The following is a 27,501-nucleotide window of genomic DNA, read 5'->3' on the forward strand; positions in this document are numbered from 1 at the left end:
CTGGCTGTGGAGTGAAATTATTCCTATAAAAATGCAGAGAAACTACACTGCAAGCCCAAAGTGCAGCACAGGCAGGATTTCAACACAGAAATAATAGATTTTGTTTTGATCTCTTGAGCTTGGAGTTGTCTGTCCCAGGGGCCTGCCAGGGTTAAACTCTGATCTGTACACTGTGACTTGCTCAAGGCTGTGTGTGTGGTGTTATTAAAAAGAAATATTGCTTCATAAAAACCCACTGTGCTGCAGCCATGACTCCTGTTAATGCACATTGTTGCTGGGATATGTCTCTCTGAGGGTAATTTTTTTTTCTTCTGTCCTCTGATTGCAAAAGCAATTAGCATGTGAACCTGCAACCACATCCATCCAGAGATTAAAAGACTCCTCCAACAGGAATGTTTGCTTGCATTGTTGCTCTGGACACATCTCCTCCTCTGCTCATGAGTTTTCCGTAATGGACTTAGCTCAGACAGTGCTCAGCGTTAATACGGGCTTCAGCATCCTCTCCACTGGTTATTATCAATGCAGTTCTGAAATGCTGTGCAGTGGCCATCTGGACATGAGAGCACTGAGAGTGAGCAAAGGACACGTTACCATTGAGTTCTGTTGGTGGGAAAATGTATGTGAAAGGCTCTTCGGTATTCAGTTTTAAATGTATGAATGTCCACAGACTTTACATAAAAAGAATATGACAAACCCATCCTCCTTTAATTTTTAGAAACGTCTCCATACAGCTGACATCACACTGCCTATATCTGTGTTACAAATAGTGATGGGAGAAACAGATTATTTCTTCACTACTTTAAAAATCATCATCAGTATGTGAAAATTTAGAATTTTAATAAAACTTTGATTAATATTCTGAATTTTGGCAGTGAGTACATTTATTCTTTTATTGGTTGGAGTCGACCTCGAAGGCAAGTTTCACTCTACACAGCAATTCTAAAAGACACTCTAACAACTAGCCTCAAATACATGTTTTTGGAGAGTGGGAGGACACCAAAGATACCTAAGAAAGCTCATATTTACATAGTAGATCATGCACACTCCTCACAGAAAGGACCTCCAGCCTAGCTGGAGCTTGAACCCAGGACCATCATGCTGTGAGGTGAGAGCGCAAACCACTGCTGTCAGCACATTCCTTTATTCTGACTTCAAGGATCACAAAATCTCTTCTTAGATAGATTGTATTAATCTGTTGGAATATAAAAAAGACCTGTACCGGGGAGAATGGTCCTACAGCCGCTTGACACACTTCTTTATATCCGGTCAGGTTGAGACAACAACTTGTAGAAGAAACTGCTGTCTCCCTGCTCTGATCCTCATATCTGACTCCATGTTAATCTCATCAGGACGTCCTGACACATTACTGCCATGTCTGATTATCTTCTTCTTCTTCTTTTTTTTTAGAACATCTTCCTCTCATCTTCGTCATTATGATATTATGTAGTTTAACTCTGTTATCTGATTTTCTGCAATTTAGTAGCATAACTGCGTTCCTTATAATCGATACAACTAAATTCCAACAAAGCCATAATTTGATGTCTTCTTAATTTCGAAGTTTTACAACTATTATACAACTATTATAAACAATTATTCGAAATTAGATGTAGTCAATGCCATATGTTGTACTTTTACTAACCCTAATCCTACAAACGGTATAAGCAATGTAGAAGAGGCTGTATTTCAGTACAACTTCCTGTTTCTCTTTTCCACCTCTGATTGCATAATGAAGCATTTCACGTCGTGGGAGGGTCTCACCGCGCGCAGGTTCCCGTCTGGCTCAGTCCTCCTCGTGCTCGCTGAGCAGCGGAGGTTGTGGAGTCCGGTAGGTGGCAGTGAGTGTTCTCAGGTAGGCAGGGCAGGTCGCGCGTGTGTTTGGGGGGGGCGTGTGTTGTTCTTGCACAAGCGCTCCGTGTTGCGCAGACTGGAAACCTGACGTGGAGAGCAGCCGAGCAGTCCGAGCCGACCGCGGCGTGTGTGTGAGTGTGTGTGTGTATGTGTGTCTGTGTGCGCGCGCCTGTGTGTATGAGTGTGTGACAGTGACAGAGTTGCGGCAGGGGCAGATCCGGATTGAGAAAAAAAAAGTGCCTGAGGCTGCCCTCCCGCCGGCTGGCTCACTCCTCGCCGCTCCGCCGGAGTCCGGACGGGACCGCCGGCGACGCGCTCCTGGAGCCCGGCTGCGCGCTGGCCGCGGATGACCCGAGAGACCCCCCCTCCCCCCCGCCCCACACCACCACCACCAGCTCTGGCGACCGGACTGTCGGGAAAACTGGAAGTAAACTAACATTCATTGACTTGTGAGCGATGCACTGGCAGCATGGCCAAGTGGTTCAAGGAGCACCTAGGATTCAAAACTACCAAAGCCCCCCCTCCGGCGCCTCCCAAGCCGGACTACAGACACTGTCACACCGGCGTGCCCGGCGGTGCGCCCGGCTCCGGGGCCACCTTCCCCAGTCCCGCTCAGCCGGACATCCTCGCTGCCTACAAACTACAGAAGGAGCTGGACTTCGAGGACCCCTACACTCCAGGTGGAAATATCTCCTTCGGCTCGAGCCTGAACGCCGTGGGCTCTCCGGATATCAAGTACGTGTCTCCGAAGCACCGACTCATCAAGGTGGAGACCATCGAGAAGAGCAGCCCGGCGCCCGGCGGGGGCGTCACGGTCACCCAGGCGGTGGCGGTGGCGGTGGGGAGCGTCAAGTCCCCCACCTCGCCCCCGTCGGACCACGACAACAAGGACAAGGTGGGTCAACTTTGGTCCGAGCGCGTGCGTCAAAGTGCGCAACAACTTTCAACTTTGTAAAACCCGCAGTTTTCTGCGGGTGTATTTCAGTCACTTCTGATAATAATGAGGTCAGTGAGACGCCAAAAGGAAATAAAAGAAAACGTGGTTTGTTTTGAAGCTCTGCCCATGAAATGACTCGTTCTAACCGGCAGAACTTGTTATCACAGGCGCACGCAGGGAGTCCGCTCCGGTTGCGAAATCCTCCCGTCTATCATCCAGCCTCCAGTCCAGGGAGTGCTGTGGAGGAGGCACGCCTCTACATGACAGTTTATAATGTTGAAATCTTTAGGCTTATTTTTTTTTAATGACAGTTTCTTTACCTCCAAACTCTTCCTGAGTGCATCATGTGTGCTTTGTTTTCTTCTCATCTCTCCTAACAGCACATTTTCAAGCAACAGTGCAATCTAGACTCAGTTCCTCTGATATTTAATCTAATTTAACTAGACAGATCCATTCAGAAAATGTCCATGATAGAGAATCCAGCTCGCGAAAAGAAGGGGGATTACTTGTGATAAGTTTATGGATATATTGGTTTATTATAATCCTCTCTCAGGTTTTTCCAACCAAAGCGAGGGTAGAGACAGCCAGACAGCAGGCATGCAGGCTGTGCCTTTCAGCACGCTGTCATTCATGTCAGGCTTCTCAGGAATCCATGCTCTGGATTTATTTGGAGAAAGCGGAGATGTTGGGTGTCTGTGAGCTTGCTGCACAGAGAGTGTGATCCAGGCGAAGAATGTTTTTCTCTGTCTGCATGGCTCAGTCCATTGGCAGCACGGCCCTGTGAGAATCCGCACACTGCTCAGATCGCCCTTCAGTCGTGTCTGTGTTCTCAGATTTTTGTGGTCCCCCTCATGCCACCTCCATGCTACTTCCACCTCCGCCTGGGTTTGGTTTCACACCTGCCCTGCGACATGTGGCCAGTTGAGAGTTGGTTCTCCAGCAACAGTTTATGTCTGCAACCTGTAGCAAGACTGTATATGTGTTTTTTTTTTCTTTATTAATTTTGCCATTCTGCACACAGCCATCATCCACCTCAGAAATCAGGAAGCAAGTGAAGCTCATAAAATTATATTCTGTTGCAATGTTTGTTTTCCCACACTGTCAGCCACTGTTTTCCTCAGTCACCTCATCAACTTGGTATGCAGGTTAAAGAACCATGTGTTTTCAGTTAAAAAAAAAAACAGCCGGAAACCAAAACTTTACAGTTTTCCCTCAGCCACTGCAGCTGTCAGCGCTGATTAGGCAGATTACAGTTGTGTCTTGTTAATTGAAGCTTATTTGGATCCCTCTAACTCAGGAATACAGTTGCCTCTCCGTCTGCTCGCTCCCTCTCTCTGCGCATATGGCTTCTACAACCCAGCGGCTGATTGCATAGCATGAGCTGAATGCCTCACAGCCAGCAGTACGAACGATGTTATGGACAAGCTAAATCAGTAGTGACAGCTGGCCGGCTGCGGAAATATGTGCAGCGAAGGGTTTAAGGATTTCTTATCAGGTGAAGAAGGTAGAATAAAAACGATGTAGTAGGAAGAAGGGCAGATCAAGCCACGAGAGATCAGCTCCAAAAAATGCCTCACACTTTAGTCGCCACTTTTATTTGACACAGAGTCAGAAATGAACCCATACGCACAAATAATGCAAGTTGTTATGTATTGACTTTTTAAATGGCAGGTGCAATTTTTTTTGGAGGAGAAAACTCCTTTCCGGTAAGCCCTTGTGCTCCTCAGTCACTACCTCGAAGAAGAGTGTTGCGAGGCTTTGTGTTCAACCTTTTGTGAGGATTACAGTTTGTCTGGAAGCGGAGGATTTTCTCTCCGACTGTGGCTGCCCATGATAATTGTTTGTAAATCCTTGTTAGAGCCACTCTCTAGGTGAAGATTTTTTTTTTTAAGGGCTGTTAATGAAGGATTGTCCCTGGATGCAGATGCTTGTTCCTCAGTGGGAGGATGTGCACTTTCTCCTCTCAGGTTTATGTTAAAAGCTTGAAGAAGTCCGTGATGGTCTTCATTGTGGGCGCTTCATGTTGACACGCTTTACAGGCTCTTTTATCAGGCAGTGTTCCCACCAACTAAAAGGGACGTGACAGTGATTAAACAGAAAAAAAAAAAGTGTGCCTGTTGCAGTCGTGCACATGTTCACACCTACGTGCACCTCGGGGTGACAGTCGTTTTTTGGACAGCGTGCAACGAGTGCTAACTGCTGAGACACTGAGTAAAGAGCACACAAGTGCCTCAGCAGCAGCACTGCTTGGTTACATTGATGTTTTAATTACTTGACTCATGAATGCTAATTATATCACTGCCTACCTAATGCCTGAAATGCCAATAGCAGCATCAAGTGAATTTTCCTGAGTCTGTGTCTATTCACCGGCCTCAATGAGGGAAAACCAGCACGTTTAAGAGGCTTTACACAGTGACACATTACGCATTTGTTTCCATGTTTTCCCAGAGGAGCTCTGCTCTATTTTAGGCCTTTTTCTTATATTGATTTGAAGCTTTCATTTGGTGCTTAATTTTTTTTTTTGACACAGATTAGGAAGCATTAGTCAGAGTGTTAAATTTCTAAGGTATTGTGATGTGTTTTGTTTTTGATGACGCCCGGCCCTTCACGGTGGAGTGAGTTGAGAACGGTGATCAATTATCATCCTGTCTTGGAGCTAATTAAAGGCCTCATCTCCCAGCTCATCGCTCTGCTCAGCACTAACCGAACTTCTTTCAAGGACGGCCACCCCCCGAAACTGATAATGGGCCCCTCTTGGAAATGTGTAAACAAAAGCAGCGGCGCAGAGCTGACAGACTGCGGCACCCGTGTGAAGCGCCGCCCGTCATCGCCGGTATCTGCCCGGGCACCTGGGGAGCGCTTCTCTTCCAGTCTGACTCTGGCTGCCTCCAGGCTTCGGGGTTCCTTTGACTCAGTGGTCCCATGAGCCAGCCGTCGTATCTATCTATAGAAGGCTGCAGCTGGTTCAGACTCCCCTGACTCTTGCTGTGCAGCCAGTGTAGGCGTCTGGAGCAGTAGATCTTTCTTCCTTTTTCTCTGTCAACCTCCTTGGCTCAGCGTTTCAGTTGATTTCCGTGTAGGTGGATGCCCATTCTTATCTAATCCTGGAAAGTTTGGTCGTCCATCCTGTGTGGATGCATGATGTTGGAGCGCGAGAATTAGTCAACAGATTTTTGTGAAATTAGGTCTTTGCTGAAACAAAAACAGGAAGTCGCAATTTCAGCATTGTTGGTCTTGTACGCAAATATTTCCACCTCAGCAGATGTCGGTGTCACTGCCAAGTGCTTTCAGACATTCTCCATTCAGAAATCTGCTTTAGATATAGATGAAGTGAATTTCCTGGAAGATTTCAGGAATGAAGTGGAAGCCGTAGTAAAAGTGTCTCTCGCTGATCTGATTAATGTTCGGATTGCATCCGCAGATCAGGTGTGCGCCTGGCCTTCGGGGTTTTGCAGGGTTTTGATTCATTCCTCAAGCATTCATTAAAAAAAAAAAAAAAAAAAAGTACTACCTCGCAGTTCTCTGTCTGAAGCGCTCAATGAAGTTTGACTTTACACTAAAGTCTGTCCAGACTCATAATGTGCAGCGCAGACTTAAGACGGTAAGAAATTTAATAAAAGGGATCAAGTGTTGAAGAGAATTTTTATCACCAATAGAAGCAGACCTAAACCCACATTGATCTGGCTACTGAAACATATTCAGGTGATGCTTGTTGGGCAAATGTTTGTGTCCAATCTTTAAAAAAAAAAAAAAAAAAAAACGCCTTAGGAAATACAAAGTTAACTGGAACAGGATGAACCTAAAACACAACACTTTTCACCCCAGGGCAGTTGCTGGCACATATAGGCATAAACATGTCACTGTCATTGAATACCAGTCCACACAAACTCCTCTTTGACTTCCTTCCTTTTGTCTTTTGCATACCTGCGAGTGCATTTAATAGCACTCCGTTTGTGAAAGACCTTAATTACACCCTCACTGGGTGCTTCCTCTTTGCAGGCTACATTTTTCTGGCGTGGGTAGATCAGTCTTGTTCTGCTGGCCTGCAGATTGCGGCGCCGATGCTGCATGGCTGAAGCCTGCTCGGTCTCATTTTCCCGCACCCTGAATATCTTCACTTGGCCTTTCACCTTGATGCTGCAGACATCAGTGGAGTTTTATAAATGCATCCCACTGGCCTCTCACACTTTCATCCCTGCCAATGATGGGAGAAATGTCAAGCACAAACGTCAATATCACCTGGGTCTGAGCGAGTGCTTTTCTTCAGGGAGCCAGAAAATGGATGATAACATCAGAGACCATCGTGTTTTCTTAAAGTACCGATTTCAGTTGCAGTTCTCTGGCTTTTTTTGTGCTAGATGGAGGCTTGTAAGGTTAACGGCGGGGCGTGGTGGTTGTGGCCTTGCTGCTTTACTTTTTCACAAACCGTGCAGTATCACAGTCGTGTCTGTCAAAGATTTAATACATAATGGTAATAATGAATAGCAACACAGCTGGGACTATATGCAATGTTTGTCATTGATTTTGACTGCTGCTGTGACTGTTTTCGGCACAAGTAGAAATAATCAACAGATCGGTGTGAAATCTTTGTTGTGCATGTCTTGAAATGTTGCAGATGCCGTTTCTTGTAGTCATGCTGAGTAATGGTGGGCGCATTGTGACGGAAATCTTCAAGTAAGCAAATGATTATTTAGGTAATTATGATAAATTGTGGGGAATAGGTAATTTAGTGTTTCCATGGCGACTGTTAATCCAAAACAAGTCTAGACTGCAGTGCTGCTGGCATGATTGTGAAGAGTTTTGATTTCTAGCTCAAGTTACCGAGGTGTCAGAGAATGCCATGCATTTCCTGAACTATTTTAAACTTCTAAAGCATTTCCTCAAAGTCATCCTGGCCAGCGTGAAGACTTCAAAACACCGTGTCAATGTCCCAGTGCCCTAAACCGTTCCAAACACGGTTCGTATTCATTGTTCGTCATTGGCTTACTGTAAATGACAGAGAGCATTACAATGCATTCCTGACCTGAGCAAGAATCCTGGAAGGGCACTTTGAAAGGAAGGAAGGCGCGCAGAGCCTCGCAGCATGCACGCTTAAGCTCCGCCCCGGCTTAGACACTATGAAGTCATACTGAAGGAGACGATGTGCTGGGGGCCGGACTGTAATGTGTATTCATGCATTTAAATGTTTGGCTTTTCATCAAGACATCATTTTCTACAAATCCTATTCCTGTTACCCTAAACTGCATGTGATAATCTGTCATGGTTGGGTTTTATAAGCAGCCATTCCTGCATGTGCAGGACTGTTATAGGCCTGTGGAAGCGATAGCCGTTAGCCATTGTTTGCTTATTTTCCTTCCTCCTTCCATGTGGGAGCTTTCTTTCCAGTTTAAAGGGTCCCACTGGAGTCGGTTGTGTTTGTTGCTCAATTTGCTTTTTCCAGCTTTGCGCCGGAACATCAGTCGCATGATTCCACCAGGTCACAATTAGCCTGCAGACTAGTGCTGCTGCTCTGACCTCCGGGGAGCCGTAGACACATGGCTCTGTTTTGTGTAATGACAGTGTGTGCAGCCGAGTCGAGAAGGAGGCAGCCCCGGTCTGCAGGCCGATCGTAGCACACAGATTAAAAAGAAACAAATGAGTTTGCATGCCACCAGAAACGCCGGGAGCCTGCAGAAGAAGTGACTTTTACTACATTACTTAAGTAGGAGTTCCTCCAGCCTTGCATAGTGAAGTCAAACATGCAAATTTTATGCATAACCAAATGGTTGTTATTGCATCAAAATCCAGTGACGATTCAGAGGTCAGAGAGATCGACACTGATTTGCCTTTTAATGTGCAGCGTCTGAGTGCGGGTTGTTGTTTTTGTGTCGCACTGCGGGAGGCAGCCAGACTTCTGTCTAGAAAACGTAGCTTCCCTGGGAAGGAGTGCCGAACAGGAATCTGAACACTTTCATTTGTGTTTAGTGAGCTTCTAGGCGGTATGACTTCGCAGAGTTTTGTGAGAGCTTTTTCAGGACATGTTACCCTTATAAGAAGCTTAAAAAATGAAAGAAAAACAATTATTGAAATGCACATAAAGACATATTTTACTCTGTGTTCAAGAAATTCTGTTAAGTATATTGATACACTACACTTTTTCTTTTTGACCCTGATCCAACTTCCTCTAAGTGGATTTATAGGTTTCTGAATTCATATTCTGCAGAATCAACATATTAACTTTTGGTTTTCCTGTAAATGTTTCCAAAGTTTTGGTAACTTTCTTTTTTATTCATCTTTAGTAGTAGGGTGGTTAAAAACCTCTTTTTTTTATTAGTTCATTCAGAAAAGTTGTATGGCGTCTTCTGAATCCTGCATGTTGTGCAGCAGTTATCTCTCTAGTTATTTTACAAACTTGCCAAAAAGTCACAGTTCATACAGTGTTGGAATGAAATGAGAAAGTTTCACATTGTTCATTTAATGCTGAACTGTAAGTTTCCCCAACAAACGGGTGTGTTTTCATTCATTTCTCTGTAATATAAACCTTAGATCTGTCAAAGTGATATTCTGCTTACAGAATATGACTTTGTGTTGTTTATTTATTTATCTATTTATTTTTTGCTTCTTCAAATTTCATTCCTATTTACTATTTATTCAGTAATAATAGTGAGTTTGAAGAAAGCAAAGCATTATCTGTCGTTGTTTGGTGGAAAATCGGGAACGGCTTGGGTTTCTCTAGGATTAAGGAAGTGTTCCCTTCCTGACAGGAAGTGTTTACAACTTGGTGACATTCCCTTTTTAACTTGACATGTCTCCACTCGCCCCTCCGTGTGGGCGGGGTGTTGTGGCTGCTCCCTTGCCTTGCTAAAATTTAACCGGAGCTAATGCCCTCGGCTGTTTCACCTCCGGTAACATAGATGTCGGAAATAGTGACAAATGGCGATCGCAATTGCCGCCGCGTGCTCCGCTGACGGCCCTGTGTGGAAAAAGACTGACAATTATCAGTCAACCATTTTGTTATAGCCTCTTCTGGCTCCTGCTGCCCTGTTCGGAGGTGGGAAGGGATACTGGCTCGCTTGTCTGAGCATTATTCAGGGTGCGTCCTCACCACTCGGGCCACAGAGCCTCCTGCTTCAATCAAGGCCTCCTCAGACACCATCAGATGTCCCAGTTTGTTTACAGGTTGACTGTCACTTTCTCTCCTCACCGCTTCATGAATTCCTATTTCAAAGTGAAAGCGCTCGTCCCAGTAGACCCGATCAAGTTGTTGCATGAAGCTCTGCGATCCTTACATGAGAAACAGTAGTGTCTGCACATTGTGAGCCATGCAAAATGGGAGTAAATTGCACGACGCCGATATCGGGAGTAATGCACACAACTTTATTATTGTTCTCTCCACTCAGTGAAGGGGAAAAAATCAGTGTATCAGCAGTTATTCAGACTGAAGTGATGGGGGGAAATTTGTAGTCATGCTGAGGACAAATCACTTCTTCGCTGGGCCACAGGATTATTAAATTCTATGAAATTCCAACATTCCATCGCGGTACCTGAATTATTCTCGACCCTCGTGCCGCACCACTTGCCATATGTGGCAGAAACACTGCCAATAAATCTGTCACACAGGGACGGGGACAGAGAAAGGAAATTGGATTTTGTCAAGCGTGTCGTCAAGTGCTTAATCTTGAATATCTCTTGCATATTAAGAGCACCTTCATAGGGTGCAACTGGCGGCCTCCGCCTCCCTCTCCTCCTCCGCCGGAGGTCTTAAGTGGCTGTGCGGAGTGTATTTCAATGAAGAGAGTCCTCAGGGACAAGTTGAGGTGCTTTTTTTGGGGGGGCTTTGCTGCCTTGAATGCCAACAAAAGATGTGTTCATACATCAGGAGATAACTGGCTGCAGGAGCAGTTTACTGAAAAGTGAGGAAGTGCTTATTGCTGTTTTAGAGTGGAAAGAGGTGAAATATTACACCGGGTTTGTTCTGTAAAGAGAGAATAAGGAGGATTGAGTAACATTGCCATGTTTCAGTTGGTTTCCTTATTTGTGGAATGAAAGTGACACTTCAGTTGAAGTTACTTTTATCTACTGAATTATGTGATACGAGATGAAACAAATGCAGATTTAATCTTAAACTGTTGATTGAAAGTTTAGCATTAGTTCTGTTACTAATTCAGACATTAGTGGTTATTCAGGTTATTCTCCTCGAGAACCAGTGTTGCCAAAACTGACAACAACAACAAACCTCGGAGTGCAGACAATGTAAACAACATAAAATTATTTTGGATGTGTGAAAACATGGCTGGAGGCACATTTCAGACACCATGTTTTCTTTGCTGAATGGTCCCATCTGGATCAAAAGTTGAAGGAGTTGCACTGCATCTTCTTGAGTCTGTCAGTATCTGAAAAATCCCTCGTTTCCCCTTAAAAGCTCCCTGGTGCCTAATACACTGTCCAGTTTAATCTTCTGTCTTGCCTTTCGTTTAGTTGAACACTTTAAAGATATGATTGCAAATCACATTGTTACCTTTTTGTACTTTTTGCATATCTATTTATGCCCTTTTGATCTTTTAAATGAGACAAAAATCGCTGATCTTTTACATTCTGTAAAATAGAATTTTAATATGAGGCACCACAGTGAACAGGGAAATAGCAGCGGTTGTTTCTGTAACCAGATCTGACTGGCGTTAATTGGATGTTGAGCTGTCATCCAAAGCACATCTCGTACGTAAGCATCAATATTTTAATTGGCTTTTAAAGATGCTTTAAGGCAAATATTAACGTCTAAAGAAGCATCAGCACTTCAAAGGCACTACAATAGGATTCTGCTAAGCTACATATTATATTTTTTAGAAAGATCCCACAGGCAAAAAAAACAGAGATCACGGTTTTATAACTGAGCATTGCAGCACTTGCTTCAAAAAGATGAGCATAGTGCAGCAGACGTATGCCTTCTTGAAAAACAGTGATGCGACACTCCACTTGCTCGAGATCAGTCACAGAAAATATTATGTAAATCACATCTGCATTTGCTATGTTGTATTAACACTATTGTGTCATCGACACACAGTGAATGACTCCATCAAACACACAGTAGCAGCTATTAAGTCTTGTTTATTTTGCGCTGACAGGCAGCTGTCACGACAGTGACTGTGAGTAAGAGATCATTCTTCTTTTTTTTTAAAGTTGGTGCAGGTGTCAAGATAATTTTTTTTTTCTTTAATCGATGGCCAGTTTTACAAAGTTCTTGGTGATTGCTTGTGCGCTCCAGATAGACTGAGAGTCTTGAGAAACTTTGATTTGAATGAGCACTGATAACGCAGACCAGACATCCTACTTAGCCACTGATTGAGGCCTTGGTGAAATCTTACACACACACACACACACACACACACACACACACACACACACACACACACACACACACACTTGCAGGACTATTCTTGTGGGCCTTTCAGTTGGCCTGATATATTTCCTAGTCCTTTATCCTAACCTTTAACTGTTTCCAACCCAAATGATGCTGCAATGTTCGGCCCTGTATTTTGGACTCCACAGAGAGCAATACAAGGCTACGCACACACACCTGAATGCATGTGTTTTTTTTTTGTTTTTTTTTTCTGTGTGAAACTATGTGTGAGTGTGTCAGTCATTATTACCAACAGCATACTGGACCTCAGGGGCCATTAAATCGTCAAAAAGCACAGTAAAGCATGCTCGGAGGAAGGTGTGAAGGTTGCGGTGCGTTCTGCTTTGCTTCTCTTTGTGACTCATCTCCTTTATGGATTTGCTCCCTTTCATCCTCTCTGAATTGTGCCTCGTGATATCGGCGTCGCTGCTGCTGCATCTGGAAGCATTTCCTGTACACAAACCGTGATCAACAGCAGCCTAAAATCGCTCACGGCAAATGAGCCCCCTTCGCCCCGGTGGCGTGCGAACGCCGCTCCACATTTGGCCACAGGAGTGCAGAGATCAGAAGAACCAACATTTAATGCGGTCGAAAGGGGAGACTGGGATCTGATAAATTGGACGGCACCCGCAGCGCAGATGTCTCGGGGGGTGGAGACACGTGCAAAACTGATGGTTGTGCACGTTGATGTGCAAAGGGGAACGTGGGATCTAATCCTCAAAATATACATAGTTAAGTATATGCTGTGCTTAAACTGTGTAGTAACCTCAAGCTTGCTAATGGTAGCTGCTGGTATACCTGACAGTAGTTTGAAAAGCAAATGGAAGAGATTTCTCGATAAGCCCGTCCCTGCTCTCAGCAGTACGTTGTGCTGAAGCCAGCTTATGCTTTCTTCTTGTTTCCTATGAAGTCACAAATTATTTTCTTGCTGTCGTTGTTGTTGATTCACCAGGATGAGCTGCATTGCTTCTTGCTGACACCGAATTGCAGCTCTTGAGCAATTCTCCAATTAGATTAAAAGCAAAGCAAATGTACCTGAAAATGGTTTTCCCTCTAGTGAAGTGGTGTGTGGACTGTTGTAGCTTGTGACTGATGCGGAGATGGTGCCTTTAAAGCAAATATATTAATTTGATTAGCTATCCCAGACTCTTTAATAGGAACATTTTAAAGGAGGCACATCGGTCTTTTGAGCTCTGGCAGAAGCAGAAGGTTTAACTGTTTCTTAGGAAATGTTTCAGTAAAGTTTCATTAACGTCAGAGCGCTATAGTGGGAAAACACACTCCTAGACTGTCTCTCCTTGAGAATCCAGGCCGGTTTTCCATCTACCTAATCTGTTTGGGAGGTATAGAACCCAGCAGGGTGCCGCCTTCACAAGGAGCCTTCGATGAATTGTAACCAGATTTGCGCTGGCTTCTTAGAAACATGAAAGTATCTTATTGATAGTAACTGTATTATGTCAACAGAGAAGCTGTGATCGTTTCTGCTTAAATAAATTGCCTCGAGGGAGCCTTCTCTGCCAGTGTGTTCCCTTCAGAAAACTCTCGCCAAGTTATCTCAGGATGACTGCGTTCGCAGGGATCATCACTTTGTGTACAGACAAAGATGAGGTGGAGGCGATATGTCGGGCATGCGCAGATCCAGGCTTCACATGAACATTTAAACATTTTCTCCCCCGGTGGGCGTAAGCATGCTTCATACATGACAGCCTATTCACCAGTTTTCTTTTGTTAAAAGATTAAAAAAAAAAAAAAAGAAAGTCTCGCCCCGTCTTTTGTCTTCTCCTCCCTTCCTTCCTATCTTCTTTAACACGACTGTCCTCACAATAGTGGCATGTTTTCTTTTTTGTTACACCGCAGAACAAAAGCCTTTTGAAATGCCTTAATGCAATCGAGCTGCTAAGCACTGAGTTGCATTAGGTTATCAGTGGCTGAAATCCCTGGTGGCGTGCGACATAAATCACACGCGTCAGTCCTCCGCCCTCATTCTGCAGCCCGCTCACTTTCCCGGCAGTCTCGGAGGGCCTTCAACCTTGACTAGCCCCTGACGCATTCAATTCTTCCTTCAGACATGGCATCCATTTCATAGTCCCGTGTGCCTTCATTCAGCAGGAGTCACGCCGGTCCGCATTTCCATCTTTTGACATGCTTTGAGGTGTTTATTTTGTTGTTGCCTGGTGAGATCGCAAAGCTGCTCGGAGAATGCATTGTGTCGCTGAAATGCAGTGCTCGGTGCGCTCGCAAGGAAAAATCCATCTTTGTGCTCAAATGTCAACAATGCAGTTTGTGGAATTTTTAATCTTTGTCATTATTATTACTGTATGATGAGCCAGCTGAGCACATCATGCATTAGAGGTGCAGGAGGAGAATATTGCAGTCCTTGTGTTCTTGCTTCTAATGGAAGATTGGGGCCCTGCTGAATTGTAATTCTAGAAGCTGGAGCATCATTGAGCCAAAGTGGCAGGTGCCTGTTATAGTCTCCCTCCTTTGCTAATGTTCTCCCTCTGTCCCACTGATTTAAAGTCAGCTTCATTGCTTGAGAGCAGGTGGTGCATTTCAAGAAGTCTTTTTGCCGTCTCCTTTGTGAGCTGCCAGAGCCGTGACAGGTTTGAGACACGGTCATCCAGGATCTGAGCTGTGGAATGAAAGTAATTGAGTGAGCGCTCCCTCGCTATGCGCCAGGCCGGTAACAGGCCACGCTACCGCGGTCCCCGCCGGCCGCCTCGGTGAGATTCATGCAGGCTTACATCACAGCGTAGCAAAGATCTGATATATGGAGGCACTGCAGTCTTTGCTGAGGAGGGGGAATTTTACTTTCATGACAAGTGAGGCTTGGCTCCAGTCCTGACACACCCTGGCATGCCACAAGGCAGATGGTGTGTCCCCAGGCGAAGCCGCCGCTCCCTTGCACCCCTCTACTCTCAACCCTATGCTCCTCCTGCTGTCGAGCAGTCATTAGTGCAGTGGGACAGGAAGGACACATTGAAACAATTTGGAAATATTACCAACCTCCTCCACCTCTACACAAACTACGCAGCAGGGACGGGGTGTTTGGAGCGTGTGCAGGCAGTCTTTTTGTCTAATGTTTTATAGTTTACAATTTACAAATGCCCAAATGGACCACTGGAGGATGATATTAATAATATTCCTGTCTGCTAATATGCAACAATAGAGGCTGTGGAGGCATGACTGCAACACCAGTGGATTCACTAATCACTGCACACTGCAGACACTGAACTTTGATTAAGCCTTGATTGGGAGAAGTATCTGTATTTGAACCGCTGTATTTTAGTTACAATACCCATAAAACAAGGGACGTTTTGTTTTGGATACGATTTAATCAGTAACCAGAGTTAAAATCTTCCACTTTCCAAGGCTCTTTTCCACTTTGTGAATTACAATTTTTGGTGGGTTTTACATTTTCAGAATGTTACAGAACTTACCTGTAGAAACACTTAAAAATGACTCTTGTTGTTCATTGCAATTGTTTATACATAATGTCCGCCACACATTGGTGTGTTTGTCACTTCTGCAGCAAACTTCAGCGTTCACAGAATTGAGACACTTTTCTTCACAAACCAGCATTCCTGATTCAAAAAAAAACAACCAAAAAAAGCGCTGATCTGAAAATGAAAGTAATTTAAACATTAATATGACTAAGTTTTTGTTTCATTTCATGTTCGGTGGGAACAGAATGTCACCAGATTTAATAGACAAGAAATGAAAGGTGAACTTTTCTTTGGATCAGAAAGGGAAACATGGCTTCACTGCTCCGCCTTGAGCTGAATGTACGGCACACACGCCTGTTACATGTAAATCAATGAGTTTGTAGAGGTTTTTGTTGGGGGGAAAAAAGGGCAAAATGATTTCACTCCAGCTGAATCAGGATATGAATCACCTGAGAGCACTTCATATTCTACAGTCAATTTCTTGCACTAAAAAAAATAATGAAACCAGGCAGCTTAACAGTCCCCATGTGAAGGCTTTATTTTAACGTACTATTAAACTGTTAACGGCTGTCAACGCGCTCTGTAGAATCTGACCAAGAGAAATCATGTTTTCGCCATCAAATCAGAAGACTTTTATGTTTGAATTGTTTGGAGAGCCTTGCCAAATAGTGGCCGGGCCTCTGCAGAGAAGCCGAACAGCCTGAGGCCACTTGTGGCTGATTGCGGATTCATGTTTCAGCAGGCTTGTTCAACTTCTGTGGGGCCTGATGTTGGTCATCAACCTTTTCTGCCCTCCAGTACATTTCTGCTTCAGTCAGCCGTTGCCCCGCTAAATTTTACAAGCTATAAAAATTGACCTCTTCAAAATCAGGCCTTAATCTGTGGCTGTATTGTGTACTTCTCTCCGACGCTATCAAAAGTTTTCATCACATGCCCCGCCTTTATTTGTCCAGCATTATGTCAACAGGAAAGGCAACAAGATGAGGTCATGCTTTTTGGAGTGGCTCCACATATAATTCAATAAGTGATTGCCATTATTTCCTGAAACATGCCCAAACATCCTTTGGGCCGTGTTAAAGGTGCATTAAGTGGAAAGGTGGTTAAGATGGAGAGCGGCGCTCTGATGCAACGTGATTGTGTGCAAAATGTACAGACCTGCAGCAGGTCGGGGAACCCTTGAGCAAAAACAATCATACCCAACTGGTTCTGTGCACTGTTCTCAACTATCTCCAGATTTAGATGTAGTTTATTAGAATAAATTAGCCTGAAGCGGGTGGTGAAGGGAATGTAAGCTGGTGCATTTCAAGTGTTTATCCCATTTGTGGATTTTGGTCTGAAACCACGGGCCACTCCGCTACAGTATGCGGACCACAGTGAGATGAGTACAGGGCTATATCTTTCCCATATAAGTGATTTTTGTGTTGTTTTAGCTTGGGTTGCTTATTCTTAGGTTTGGACCGTGTTCGCAGTGACTGCATCTGAGGCGTATTTGGCACACGATGTAATTATGGATGCCCGAGTTTCCATGCGACAAGGTGCAAGATGGTAATGATGCGGTGCCTGTGATGCATAATTTTGGGGGTTCTAGAATTGCAAAGATACTGCTTATCAGAATGCCTGAATTTTAATCAAACTTGCGAGTTGAAAATGTAGATTTTTTTTCTTGAAGCGCGAAAACAAATCAGGACAGTGTTTGTATTGGATTTTGTTGTCTTGCTCAGTGCTCGAATTCACAGAAGCAAAACATTCAAGGAACCCATAATTATGCTGTGGCAGAAAAAAGAAGTCCTTGTTATTTTCCCCAAAACAGACGGTGAAAGAATACTGAGGAGGGCTGACTTAACGCACAGTAGCTGCTATGAACACATCCAGGGCGCTTAACTTCCCCTGCTATTATTGCTTAATCCATGTATGGAGGAGATGATCTGTGCAGAAATATACCTAGCTGTTCTCTCTCACTAAGCCGCTTACAAACGATCCCAGGAGAACTTTCCAGTGTTTAAAGTTTTCCACATATCTCCTCATAGAATACTTTTATGTGCTCAATGACATTTGACCTTGATGAGGACTGTAAGAAAAAAAACCCGGTGCTTTCCCAGGACCCGGTTTGAGCTGTGTATCTTCACATTTCTTGGGCTTTCCTGTGGCCTGGCAGGTGTGTGTGTGTCTTGCGTGTGTTTTTGTGGCCCATTCATGGGTGGCCTGAGGTTCAGGGGTTTTTTTTTTTTTTCTTTTTTTGCTTCTGGGGAGTGTGCTCGTTCTGTGGCAGAGATGGACAGCGGTTGTTCTCAGGAAAAAGCCCGCTTGGCGGAGGTGCGGCGGGCAGGAGGCTCGGTCCACCTCCAGCCTGCCGCGCCCGTCCCCATCCACCAGATGAGTGATGAGCTTGATTGTAATGAGACCAAATCCCTTCCTGTTAGGAGTGAGTCATGGGGTGTAGAGCCAGACATGCTACTCTGTACCAAGGTGCTTCTTGTTTCCGTGTTTAACCTCACAAGGACTCTTCCCGCAATGTTTCTCCCTTTCTGCCCACTGATCCGCAGGATGAGAACATCATGAGCCTTTACAGAGGAAAACTGTTTTTTTTTTTTTGTAGCAGCTTGCAGTGACTCCCTCAGTCACATGCTGACATTTGATCCAATGTCCGATATGACACATTGCTCATATTGGACTTGATTCCCTTCAAATGCCAGATTTTGTTACGTCTGAAGCCGCGTTCTGATGGATGAAGCTAACAATTTAAGAGAACTAATATCCCCCCAACGCACTCGAGGCACAGATTTTGCTCTGCTCCCTTAAGGTTTGAACCGTTTTTATGGGTCTCCGGACATCCACCTAATTGCCATCTACTGCACAAAATACTCGGCAAAAGAGCAAGACTGCAATTAGCCGTGGCTCACTGCCAGCTCGCCGTATATCTGCCAAATTGTTTCTCCTCAGAAAGTTGAGCAGTTGTGGTCGTCTCTCCTCTACTTTTGAAATGTAGGCCTGTCACTGGGCTATCGTATAATTAGGCAGCCCCGCGGTAGCATAGAGCAGGCTGTAAGGCTAAAAGCTGAGGCATTGTGGTGGTGTGCTGAGGCACACTGAGGTGGGGTGTTATTTATGTGTTTCTCCCTTTATCCTCTGGCTCGGCTCAGTGGATATCGCTCGGTCCCGTCCCGGGCCACAGCGGTATCTGTCACTGCGTTTCTACTGACACCGTACCTCTGTTGTTGTGTTCAACAGAGCGGCAAAATGAATCCCCCTCTCGCGATTTCACTACCCCCTCCCTCCCCCAGTTTCACCTTTCCTCTTTTTTTCTTATCTCCCGCAGCTCATTATCCTTGAAGACTACGCGGACCCTTTCGATGCCGAGCAGGCCGGCGGCGGCGGCGGCACTCAGACCACCACGGAAAAAGTCACCACTGAGAATGACGGATACATGGAGCCGTACGAAGCGCAGAAGATGATGGCAGGTAGATCAACAGCCTGGTGACCCGCCTTCACTACACTGTTAATTTTAACCTTTTGAGGAAGAAAAATGAAGAAACATAGAGACTTTGCACACTTTTTGAGTGTATTTGGCTTCAGTACTTTAAGCATAACATTAATGGGAAACTTTAATCATATGCAAGACCTGCAAGACCTTTGTCCCAGATGCAATGAAATTTTTTGAAACGAAATCAACTTCAACTTTTATATAAATGGATGATTTCATTATTCAAAACAAAAATCTCTGAAAGTTGGCTGTAGACAAAAAAAAACAACAACTAACAATTATAATGTGAGCACTTGTGACATGAACAGGATAGTGACAGGATAATATTCTGTTCAACAATAGTAAAACCAAAATTAAAAAGCATTTCAATCACTCAATACAAAAAAACAACAAAAAAAAAACATTGCGAGTTGTAATAACATGGAAAGTAAAGATGTTTTTAGTGAACATTGTATCGAATTCACTTATGTATAAGTCAATCAGGTTTCTGTTGAGGAACAGTTCATCTTAATTTGTTGTGAACACTGTTGAATTTCTGACGCTTAATGAGGAAGACGAGCAATAACCTCCAACCCCTTTGTGCATCGTTCCTTTTCTCACCTTCACACCTCCGGTAATTGCAGGTTTTGAGTTTGTGTCTTCGCATTGTTTGTCTTGGCGGAGGATTAATTAAAATGCGGTGTGATCTGGCCGTATGAATTAATGAAGAAACTCAGATGCCCTGCTGCCACTTCACATGACAGATGCAGCAGCGCAGAAATGACTTGTGTGTCACAAAACGATGTCAAAACATTTTCCGAAGCGATGACTTTCCCCGTGGAAATTGCACACAAGCCTTTGAGGGATACACTCTGTTTAATCCAGTAAAGAGAGGAGTGCTTTTTTTTTCCCCCTGCTGAACTGTGTGCACGTGGAGACGGCTGCTTGCTGGGATTTCCAGGAAGGCTTTTTTTTTCTTGAGACAACAATAGCTGTATGCTAACATCAGAATTTAGCCCGACCGCATTCCCCACACGGCTTTGTCACAGCGTACTCATTCTGTGGCTCAGCACGGCGATGACAGAATACGAGGGATATGCTGGGGAAAAAAAAGTAGAGAAGTGTTGAAAACGCAGCGTAAACAAAACAAGTGGCAGCTGTTTTTCTTCTTCTCCTGAACAGAAGGCAGGAGCGCGGCACGGATGTCAGACTTCAAATAGATGTTTCTGGAACTTAGAATGGACGACAACGCGTCTTGTGTATTAAGGTCTTGATATACTGACAAATTCAGCTCACCTACCAGAGAGCAGCATCTCCTGCACGGCGCTCCCAGACCTGCCAGAGAGGCAGAGCGTGAATGCTTCTGTCCCTCCTTGGCAATTTTCTTTTAATGGGCCTCCCGACAATCTCTTGTTTTTATCTGTCTTACTGGTTTCACCTCTGGCCCAGTCACTGCCTCAGCAGAGCACAAAAACCCAAGATTTATCACCTCTTTCAGAATGAGGAAGCTGTAAAGGGGGAAAAAACATCTCAACAAGGCTTTTTTTTTTTTTTGTATCGGATAAATCTTGAATAGCGTCCAAGTTTTTCTTTGCTTTATAAATTTAAGCCCGGCACAGTTCTGCATTTGGCTGTATTGACAAACGATCCTGCTCTGGCAGCGACTGCCTGTTTGATCTGATGAAGTCTTCAGTTTGTTTCTCCGGCAGGTCCTGTCTCTGAAACCTGGGGTGCTTTTGTTTCCAGGCTTTCATTCATCACCTGTATTGATTGCCAATTATTTTTCGACAGGGTTGCTGTTTTAAATAGAGCTGTTGAAGGATTTCTGCAGTGCCACTGTTATGTTGTTAAGATTCATAATGAACCATAGATCATTTCGGTTCTCTGACAGCACTTGGATGATCTTACCAGACTCACTGCAGTGTGGTTTGGAGATTTATTGAGAACATGAATTGTTTGTCGTTCAAACTGGGTGATTACCAAGCCTTCTTCACAGAAGTTACTCGACATGTTGTATTAACCCTTTATCAGGCACACGTGAAATATACCTCTAAATGGGAAATGTCAGTAAGAGGAATGAGAATATTAAAAGTGTCGAGAAAAAAAATACCTCATGTGCAATATATGCATGGTAAAATCCACTGGAAATAATCAAACTGACCAAAATCACTCATGTTTCTCATTCACTACATCCAAAATTCTGTAAATTGATCTGTCAAACCATGGATTGTATACTGTATGCTGTTTACACTGTAGAGATGCTTATTAGAAACACGACTGGTTTAACAGATAAATATATCTGTACAAGTTGCTGAGTATGGCCACTTCCTCAGAACACGGGTTATTTACAGTCACAATTTGTTAGAATTCAATCCTAATTGTGACTGTCATCTTCATATTTTGTAAGACCTTGTTTAAAATTCTGATAAGTTTGTCTTGGAGAAGCATGCTGCTTATTTTCTTCAAAGCTGCAATGCAACGATATGCAATATGTGAGACGACATTATCCATCGTCACCTGCAGGAAAATCGACTGAAGTCAGTAAAGCAGCTCTTCTGGCCTGTTCAGGCTTGTAAGACCCCTTTTTTTTTAACCACACAATGTCTTTAATCCAACAAGAGAAGAAGCAATTCTTTGTGTCTGCTAATGAGGAACTGCATTCATAAGAATCGGAGGTCCAACGAAAGACAAAAAATTCAAGAAAATACAAAACAAATGTCTCTAAAGTTATGTAATCTGCCCCTTTATGTCAGTCAATTCACAGTAAGCATTTACAATCAACGGTAACAACAGTAGAGTGTGTATGGCAGACACACTAAGCATAATCGTCTCTTTAAAGAACTGTATTCCTGTAAGTTCCTGTACGCACAGTCACATAAATTCACACTTGTTGGTCCTGTTTGAGTATTTAGGGGTTAAGTGCCTCATCCAAAGGGGTGCAACTTCTCAGCAACATAACGAGGATCAGAAACTGTGATCACGTCTCGCTGTGCAAGGCCGGATGCTTCCACCAATACATTAACATAGCAGCTGTAGCTGTAGAATAAAAATAATTGCTGCGTCTCTGATTCTGACGGAGTATTGGTCAGGCAGAACTGCACACTCAGAGTTCAGTCAGCTCGAAAGGAGCCAGGCTCTTCCAGTCCGCTACGGAGCGATTACAAAGAAAGAATTCAAATCCAATTCTGTTATCATTACTCTTTTTCATCGTTCTCCTCCACAATGACAACCTGCACAGTGAGTAATTGCCGAATTCTCTTCATCTCTCAGACTGGCGTCGCCGTAGCGCCTACAGCTTTCCCGTCTCCTCGGCTCATGCTTTCACAGATGGGTGCAGATGGACGACCAAACCCCCCCAAACGTGCCAGTACCACAGAAACTTTTCTATTTATGGCTGTCGAAGCAAGTTTTTAATTATTTAATTACCGTCAGCCACATTTATACCATCCATAAACTGGTCAGTCTGGTTCCTCGTAAAAGTGACTTTTAACTTTGCTTGACTTGTAAAATTCAAAGGTGCGTGAAAGAAAGTTTCCTCTCAAAGCGTGTTCCCAATCGATTCCAAGTTGAACGAGATTAAATCAAACTCCTGACTTTTTAAATGTGACTTGCTACACAGCCTTTACCCCAATTCTGCCCATTTTTTTCTGTATTTTTAAGCAGGAGGACTAGATATGAATCTTTTGACATCCTTTCTTGTGGCTCTAATTTTGGCCTTTTCTGAAAGGCTCAGAAACCAAACCATGTCATAAACTTCTGGAACTGGGCGCTTCAGATTAGTATCTTAAATGTTGAGTCATTACTTGTGGTTTTACGCTCCTCTTAAGAGGGATTTGGAGCGTAGGAAGGTCTGTAACACAATGGTGTGACTAAGCTGTTCCATATCTACACAGTCACTGCACAGGTTGAGAAGTTTCAGAGTCAAGAAGTTTCAGATAGTTGTTTGGAAACTATTCATAGGAAAAAGGTCTAAACTCATCACATGAGTTATTTAAAGTAATTTCATCGTCATGTTTCTGCTTGATGCTGCTGCAGTTCACTACAGGTGTGTGAAAAGCAAACATTCCCAAAACCTGCAACTCTGAACAATGATGCAGCCTTTGACGTATTTCAGTTGCTTTCTGACTCTGTCATCACCGTGAACAACAAGTATGAGATCAGCCTTGTTGCTCTAATGCTTCTTGGAAAAGGCTTGCCACACTCGTCCTGACTCCCTTCCATTTACATTTTATGGGCCATTGCAGCCTCACAAGCTAAGCAACCTGATTGATTACTGCGCTTCACCATGTGTTCACTGCGAACAGTGTAATCAAGTGCAAGAAGACAATCTATTACCGAGATGAGCGCTCTCAAAGCTTGTTGCACTCTTTACATACTGATGCAGATTTCTTCGTCGAACATTATTTTGCAAATTAAAGTGCAGGAAAGTATCGAAGAATCTCTGGAAGGGAAAGCAATCAGTTCTGAACTTAATTGTCCTCAAGAGATTAAATTAGTTTTAAGGCATTCTGCTCTGTTCAAGTTTAAGTGCTTTTTGCGCCAAGTTGGTTTCTGCTGTGTTGTTTTTTTTATTTAAACTAATTTTCATCAAAAGCCTGAAAATCCAAATGAAATAGAGGGAGTCACAAGAAAGGACCAGGCAGATGCATTTCTAATTCCTATATTACTCAATATTCCCACCCCTGTGATACAAAGACTCTCAACAACACAGAGGGAGGTGTGGTGTGTTGAGCCCAGGGGCAAAGATGGCGATGGCCGACCTCTCAGGTTTGGGTTAGAACTAGTTTTAAGTTTTTGTTTGGTTTCAGTGCTGGTTTGTGATAGAAGTAGGATGAGAGGCTATAGGGAATATATTATTAATCGATTTTCAAAATGTCTTTCTTCAGAACTCTTCAAAAGTTATGTGAGGGTGAAGATTTGTTTTATAAAATCAGGATTAGGCTTTTGATTACATTTAAGATCAGGCTGAGGCACTCAGTGGGGGTAATAATTTGAGACATGGAGCTGTGGAGCTCTTTTGTTTGTTAGTGTTCTCACAGAACTATCAATACAAATGTGTTTGTGCGTATACTTGAGCAACACTCTTTGTGGGAACCGGTTTGAGTTATAGACCATTGTGGTGCAGACATTATGGCCGGCTCTTACTTATTTATGATGCTTTAAAATAGGCTATGCTTGGATTTAGGTGCTTTCCTGTGTTGGCTTAGGTGATGGTAAGAAACATGCTTCTGCACATGAGCAGGAAAAGGCTTAGCGGGCTTGTGTGTGTGTGTGTGTGTGTGTGTGTGTGTGTGTGCGTGTGCGCAAACTGTGTACTCCACGTCTCTTCTTTTTCCCCCCAAGAGCCGTCCTTAGTGAGGTTGAACCGGCTGATTTATGAGCCTGCTGGAGGGACATGTCACAACTTCCTTAACCTGAAAAGCCAGCCCCTCCCCTCCCCCCCTCTCCCCGTCTGCCTCTTCCACACTGCCTGCCTGCCGGCCGGCCGATCCTCTATACACCACCTGCAGTTGTGTGTGTGAAGACGTGCAGGCAGCCGCTGTGCCTTAACAATGTTCCGTGTGTGTGTGTGTGTGCGTATTTCCAGAGTGCCTTAAATGTTTGTCATGTCTCCACGCGTCGGCCGTCCCATGAGCTATCTTTGAACCCCGTGTGAATCTGTCAAACGTGACACACCAAGAAAAGATCCGTTTCCTTCTGGATTGTGTTGGGACTGTAAAATATCTGCTTTCTGTTTTTATGCGTTTTGAACATAAGTGACAGGTTTTACATGTATTGCAGTAGTTTTTGGGACTTTCATGCAGTCAGTTAAAGGCACACACACCTCTCTACAGGGCAGTTCCGTGTAAACCTCAACACAAGCAGCAACACCTCATCAGAGGAGGATCTGTTGGAGGGAAAACCAGAATCCAGCCTTGCGATGTTTCCTCATCTGCGTCACTCAGCTCATCGTCGCACATTGCTGTAGCTGTTCAGACTTGTTGCCCTGACGAGCACATGGGGCCGCACTGCGTTAAGCCGTTTCTCAATGAAAACACACTCGTCCTCATGCTTCCCCACGAGTCAGGCGGGTCGGCGACCATGTGAGAGTTTTCCCACAGTGCAGAAGAGGCCTGTTGTGCAAACAGCTTGCATGATTGAGCCCTCCCGAACAAACAAGCTCCGGTACAGCCCTCTTGCGCAGTCCTCAAGCTGCATTTTTGCCACTGCACCAAAACGTGTGCGTGAGCTCAGTGGTGTGTGGGGGTATCAGGCAAAATAAGCCCTCCAGTTGAAATTGTTTTACGCCAGTGTTGAATTTATTACACACCGTGTCAAAGTTGTAACCGCAATTTGTCCACATCCCATCTTTCAAGTCGTGCTTCGTCATTTAACAGCAGGAGAGTTGAGCAACACGGCGAGAATGGCTGGAGGGAAAAACCTCGACGTTTTCCATGATGGCTGACTCATGGTGGATGGGTGTTCGCTGTTCCTCTCTTCCCGAGTCTGAGAAATGCGCTGGGAAATGTCTGCCGGCACTGGCACCCTCTGCACCACACTCCCAACGATGTGCAGCCCATAGCATCCAATGCCAAGGAGATGAGTCATTAGCAGCGGAGTTGATTATTTCAATTACTCATGATAATGCACGGCGAAGCCCCCACTGGCTCTGCAGCGCAGATGCCAGGAACATTAGCAGTTTTGGCTCAGGTCTGAGTGGGTGAGAGAACACGGTCGATGTCAACATGGGGAGAGGGAGAAAGTGAAAAAGAAAGTGGAATTGTGGGATGAGAACAGAGCAGAACTGGTCAAGAATGAACTTTAGAAGTCGGAGTGATGAGGGAGAGACCTTGGGGCATGGGCAGTGGGAGCAAATTCATATTCCAGCACCCGTGAGCTGGTTTATGAGGACTTTTAAAGAGAAAATAATGGAGACATGGTGTGCAGAATGGTTTCCATCTCCTCCTCACTTGTTCACAAGAGTGAAAACTCACCCCAGGCGATAGCAGGTACATGTGGCGGCGCATATCTTGGCCTGTAACCCTGCTTTTATGGCCCCGAGCCGTAACTTGAGGAATATCCGGAGCATGTTCCAACACTGGCGTTTTTTTTTTTTTTTTTTTCTCTGTAGAAATGTGTGTGCGCTGTATGGGATTTCAAATTATCAGTTGAGGAGCGTTTGATAATTCTGTCATATTTTCTCATGTTTGGTTTATTTTAAGTCTTGAGTTTTTCAGATATTGCTTCAGAATGACCTCAACCACACGTCTATGCCTTACCCGTGTTGATTATAGGCAGATATAAATAAGCAGGGGCTGCAAGGCCAGTAGCTGAGAACTGGACGGGGAAGTGAATAATTAACACCCTCCTCCTCCTTCTCACGCCTCACAACTACTGTTTAAGGGTATCTGGGTTGTGCAGTCAAATCACAGCTGCTCGTCCCCCAATGCAGAATGCTGTTAAAGCAATTTCCTTTACTGAGACTCGCTCTAATTACTTTGCATCATTACTTTATGTTAACATTACTGTGATACCACATGACATGCTGGTAATTCAGTGGAAAATCCAAGATTTCCCTTACAGCAGCATTTTCTGAGACTAAATACTGAGTTCTAAAATCAAAAATGAAAGCTCTGAGACCCATGCTGGAAAATGAGGAGGTTTAATAATGAGGGTATTAAACCAAAGAAGTAGTGACAGACACGAGATGAAGCGGAGATGAAGCGGAGATATGGGAGATGCTTCCAGGAGTCACCGGGTTCAACAGGAAATAGTTTTTATGGTCATCAGAGATGCTGTGTAACATTTTTATTGCTGGCATCACAGCAGCCACCAAACTAACAAAACCTGCCGTCTGAAGGGCATCCGCTCCTTGAAATCAACTTCAGATAAAGCATAATCCTACATCTAGTTCTGATCTATTAGTTCAGTGACAGAGCAGAGGCTGAGTGGAGCTCATTGACTAAAGCAGCCAGGCAGGTTGTAGACTCGCACTTACAAGCCTTTGTTTGGAGTGTATCATAAGAATGGTGTCATTGTATAGAGTTCACGAATAACGATGACTTTTATTTCCTGTTGCAATGACAAACCTAAGAGAAGTGAAAGTACCTTTCAGTTCTCCTGTGTGACTCAGTGAAGAGTATAAAAGGTTCAATGGGTTTTTTTTTGTTTTTTTTTTAAATCATTCTGCTTTCCAAAAGTTATGTGGGTAGGATCAGCAAAAGTTGCTCAGATATCGTTATTGAGATTTGGATATAGTGGAATTGCCTTCTCTTCTTCTTCGCCCCCCTGAGTAGTCATTATCTGAGCGACCCATTCAGTACTTGCCAGATTTTGTCAGAAGTGAGCTTCCCGTTTGTGTCACATCTACATGATCCCATGAGAAGTGACTGACACTTATTACACGCTGATCTGACAGGACGGTACGGAGCGATGCAAAACGGATTCTCCACAA

General features: G+C 44.1%; 1 protein-coding gene across 5 annotated transcripts in view; it reads left to right on the plus strand.

Annotated features, from left to right (window-relative positions):
- Positions 1-1,874: 1,874 nt before the first annotated feature.
- Positions 1,875-27,501, plus strand: part of shf (Src homology 2 domain containing F) — a 125,303-nt gene continuing 99,676 nt past the window's right edge. For 2 of the 5 annotated variants that reach the window (XM_030095795.1, XM_030095802.1), the window contains exons 1-2: positions 1,878-2,743; positions 18,924-19,065. In XM_030095795.1, coding sequence (XP_029951655.1) covers positions 2,318-2,743; positions 18,924-19,065 — 568 coding nt within the window. In that variant the 5' untranslated portion in view covers positions 1,878-2,317. Of the gene's footprint in view, positions 2,744-18,923; positions 19,066-27,501 lie in introns of all 5 variants that reach the window. The other 3 variants (XM_030095790.1, XM_030095809.1, XM_030095817.1) reach the window with 3 other exon arrangements.

The sequence above is a fragment of the Salarias fasciatus genome, chromosome 1, assembly GCF_902148845.1.
Source record: "Salarias fasciatus chromosome 1, fSalaFa1.1, whole genome shotgun sequence".
Taxonomy (NCBI): Eukaryota; Metazoa; Chordata; class Actinopteri; order Blenniiformes; family Blenniidae; genus Salarias; species Salarias fasciatus.